A 3,899-nucleotide genomic window follows, 5' to 3' on the forward strand; every position below is an offset into this window, starting at 1 on the left:
AACACAAAAAAAAAAAAAAAAAAAAAAAAAAAAAGTAAACAGGGTGCTGTGATAGAGAATAGTAGAGAGGGAGAACGTAATTTCTACAGGGAGATAAGTGCTCTCTGAGGATATGACATTTAGATCTGGACCTGAAGGATTAGGAATAGTCAGCCATTCAATAAGCAGGTGAAGGATGTTCCAGGAAAAGACACCCACAAGTGCAAAGGCCCTGAGGCAAGAAAGAACTTGGTATGTTAAGGGAAGTGAAAGCACAATTTTGGCTTTTAAAAGATCACTCTCATTTCTGTGTGGAGAATAGACAATATAGGAACAAGAGTATAGGAAAGCAAATCAATTCCAAGGCTATTGCCATCATCCACATAAAAGATGATGCCTGTTGGAACTAGATTAATAAAAGCAGAGATGGAGAGAAATTGATTGATTCTAATATATATCAGCTGAAGGTAGACTTGATAGGATTCCTTGATTGATTAGAGTTTGGAGGTATTAGAGGGAAGTGAAGAGAATGATTCCTAGGTGGCTGGCCTGAGCCACCAGATAAATAGTGGTGCCATGTATTTATATGGGGATGTCTGTGGGAGGCATGGACGTGGCAGGATTAATCAAGAGTTCTAATATGGATGTGTGTGATTTGAGATTCCTATTAGATACCTAACTGAAGAGCCTGCAAATGGGGCCAAGGTGAGGCCAGTGAGTTACAGGAAAGGTGTGTTACAGAAGGCGATGAGGAAAGTTTTTCAAGGAGGAGTTAGTTCGACTGCATTGAAAGTTGTTGAAGGGATTAAGAGGGAAAAGAATATAAAATTGCTATTGGATTTGGTAGAGTGGAGGGCTTTTGTACCCTGGACTGCCTTTAGATAGGAGATGAACACTTTCCATTTTCATGGGGGCAGAAGAGATGGATCCAGACATGAGTGGTCTGTAAACTTGGTGATAGAAAGACAATGGAATTCCTTTTTTTTCCTAACAAAATGCCAATATAATGACCTCATGAGCTGTGACCATTAGTCAAAAAATGCATATGTGATCATTAAAATGCCATCAAACACATTTTAAGTAATACAAGCTACAAGACCAACCTGTGACTATAAACAGGGCTTACGTAACAGTTGTGATGGTGAGAAAAACCACCATGGATATTCCCAACACCAGATCTCACCAGCTGAACATCTCCAGTCATTCAGAACTTCAATAAATGATTGGAGATGGCTATTAGTTAGGGTGAGTAACATTAGCTGCTGGAACAAACATCTCCAGATGTAAATGGCTGAACTTAATAGAAAGATATTTCTCATTCATGTCACCATCCGATGTAGGATGGTGAGGTCTTTGCTCTATACAGTCATTCAAAGACCCAGACTTCTCCCATCTTAGGGTTCTGCCTTCTTCTAGGTCCTTGAAATCCTCTCCATTCATCTGATAGATGGACAGGAGAAAGGATCATGCCTGGGAGGTCTGTATGAGGAAGCGAGGCATATCACTTCCAGTTCTCAGTCACATGTCCACCCCCAGCAGCGCTGGCTGAGATCCCCATCAACACTGGCATCAAGTGCCCAACATGAGTGTGAAGATGTCTCCAGATGACTTTAGCCCTCGGCTGTCAAAATTTCCCAACTGAGGTCCCAGACACTGAGGAACAGAGATACACTTTCCCCCACTCTGCCCTGAATGAATCCCAACAATTGAATAAATTCTAATTCCTTAATAAATTCCTTTTCCTATATTGGTCATCGTGTTTCCATTTGTATGATCCAACCACGATCAATATCAACTCTGGATTTGAACTGAACATAATTGCCATTTTTGAATGGTACAAGTGCCACACTAGTTGGTTCTGGATCTTTTAAGAAAACCCTGCTGACTTACTACTTATACCAGTGTTAGAACACACCCACAATAAAACCAAAGTAAAGAGTAAACTATTTAGAATCACTAACAAGTGAGTAATTTGAGGATAAAGATAAACTGATGATTCCTCTAAAGCACAGAGCAGAGTTCTTCCAAAAGAATGAGCAATGCGACGTGTGCTGTGGACAGGGATGTGAGCGAAGCAGCAGAATGCCATCAGTGTTTCTCAGAAGTGGCTATTTAAGAGGCCCGTTTATCAATGGTCATGATGGTATCCAATGAACGGATGAGCTTATATTAAAACATATTTATAAATAATTAATTGTACTATTTATTGCAGTTGCTGCTTGCCATTTGCCAACTGGTATCTTAGTATTTCAATATTTCATCCGCTGTCACAGGCTTCACAGTGCATACCTGTCCCGCAGCCCCATTAGTGCTCGCCATCATGGCAGGGAGAATTGGTGATTTAGTTGGAGGTCTTCCCACCTGCAAATTCTCCTTTCAGAATTCAAATTGTAGAAGCATTTCATTTGTTCTTTTTAAATGGGAAAAACACTTCCTGGATGCAGGCAAACCCTGTGTCCTCACCCCATGCACAGCTGGTTTACTCTGGGGTCCTTTCTTTCCCATCCAATGCTCCTCACCCAAGGGCACCAATTACCCTGCTTTTATTTCTCCTCCTTTGGCCTCCAGTTTCCCTGAACTGAAAATAAATAAGATGGACAAGTCAGCAATTCTCAAATTTTATGATACACAAATGCAGATTCCCAGGAGTCACCCCTGACTTTCCAATTTTGAGACAGTAAGACTTTCTCCAGGTCACTTCGAGCCCTGCCCTTCTCTGGCCCTAGGCTACCGCTCTGCCTTCCAGATCTGGCGATTCTTTATCCCCATTCGGGAGGGTTGGATGGCCCAAAGCATCCAGGCTCTGTCTGCAAATAAGAGAGGGTAACTGAGGCTGCAGACCCATCTCGGATCACACAGCCCCAGAATGATCATCCCCTAGTCTCAACCAGAAACTAGAGCTTTCTTTAGGCACTGGGAAGCAACCTCCATCTGTGGAGCCCCTGCTATGTGCCTGATATCATGCTGTATTTTTTCATGTATCACCTCACTCAATCCTGACAACAAATCTTATGAGCCTGGGATTTTTTTTTAATTTTATTTTATTTGAAGTATAGTTGATTTACAATGTTGTGTTAATTTCTACTGTGCAGCAAACTGATTCAGTTATATATATATATATTCTTTTTCATATATCTTTTCCATTATGGTTTATCACAGGATACTGAATATAGTTCCCTGTGCTATACAGTAGGATCTTGTTGTTTATCCATCCTATATATAATACTTTGCACCTGCTAATCCCAAACTCCCAGTCCTTCCCTCCCCCACGCCCCCTCCCCCTTGGCAACCACACGTCTGTTCTCTATGTTTGTGAGTCTGTTCTGCTTCATACCTAAGTTCACTTGTGTCATATTTTAGATTCCATATGTAGGTGATCTCATATGGTATTTGTCTTTCTCTTTCTGACTTACTTCACTTAGTATGACAATCTCTACATCCATCCATGTTGCTGCAAATGGCATTATTTCATTCTTTTTTATGGCTATTATTCCATTGTGTGTGTGTGTATGTGTGTGCGTGTGTGTGTGTATGTGCCACATCTTCTTTATCCATTCATCTGTTGATGGACATTTAGGTTGTTTCCATGTCTTGACTATTGCAAACAGTGCTTCTATGAATGTAGGGGTGCATAGATCTTTTCAAATTATAGTTTTGTCTGGGTATATGCCCAGGAGTGGGATTGCAGGACCATATGGCAACTTTATTTTTAAGTTTTTGAGGAACCTCCATAGCGTTTTCCATAGTGGCTACACCAATGTACATTTCCACCAACAGTGTAGGAGGGTCCTGGGACCATGATTAATCCTGCTTCTGAGAGGAGGACACCAGGCATCAGTGAAGCCCCAGTAGAGAGTATAGGGCAGAGTCGGGATTCCATTCAGACCTGTCCTGAAGCCTCCTGAAGCCTGCTCTTTCCC

General features: G+C 41.5%; 1 protein-coding gene across 1 annotated transcript in view; it reads right to left on the reverse strand.

The window, feature by feature from the left end:
• The window catches only part of LOC103090655 (polyadenylate-binding protein 4), a 22,342-nt gene extending 20,044 nt beyond the window's left edge, over window positions 1–2,298 (reverse strand). The window contains 1 exon segment of the mRNA XM_082930984.1: window positions 2,269–2,298. Coding sequence (XP_082787110.1) covers window positions 2,269–2,298 — 30 coding nt within the window.
• Window positions 2,299–3,899: the final 1,601 nt, after the last annotated feature.

This window comes from Lipotes vexillifer, unplaced genomic scaffold (genome assembly GCF_000442215.2).
Source record: "Lipotes vexillifer unplaced genomic scaffold, Lipotes_vexillifer_v1.1 scaffold213, whole genome shotgun sequence".
Lineage (NCBI taxonomy): Eukaryota > Metazoa > Chordata > Mammalia > Artiodactyla > Lipotidae > Lipotes > Lipotes vexillifer.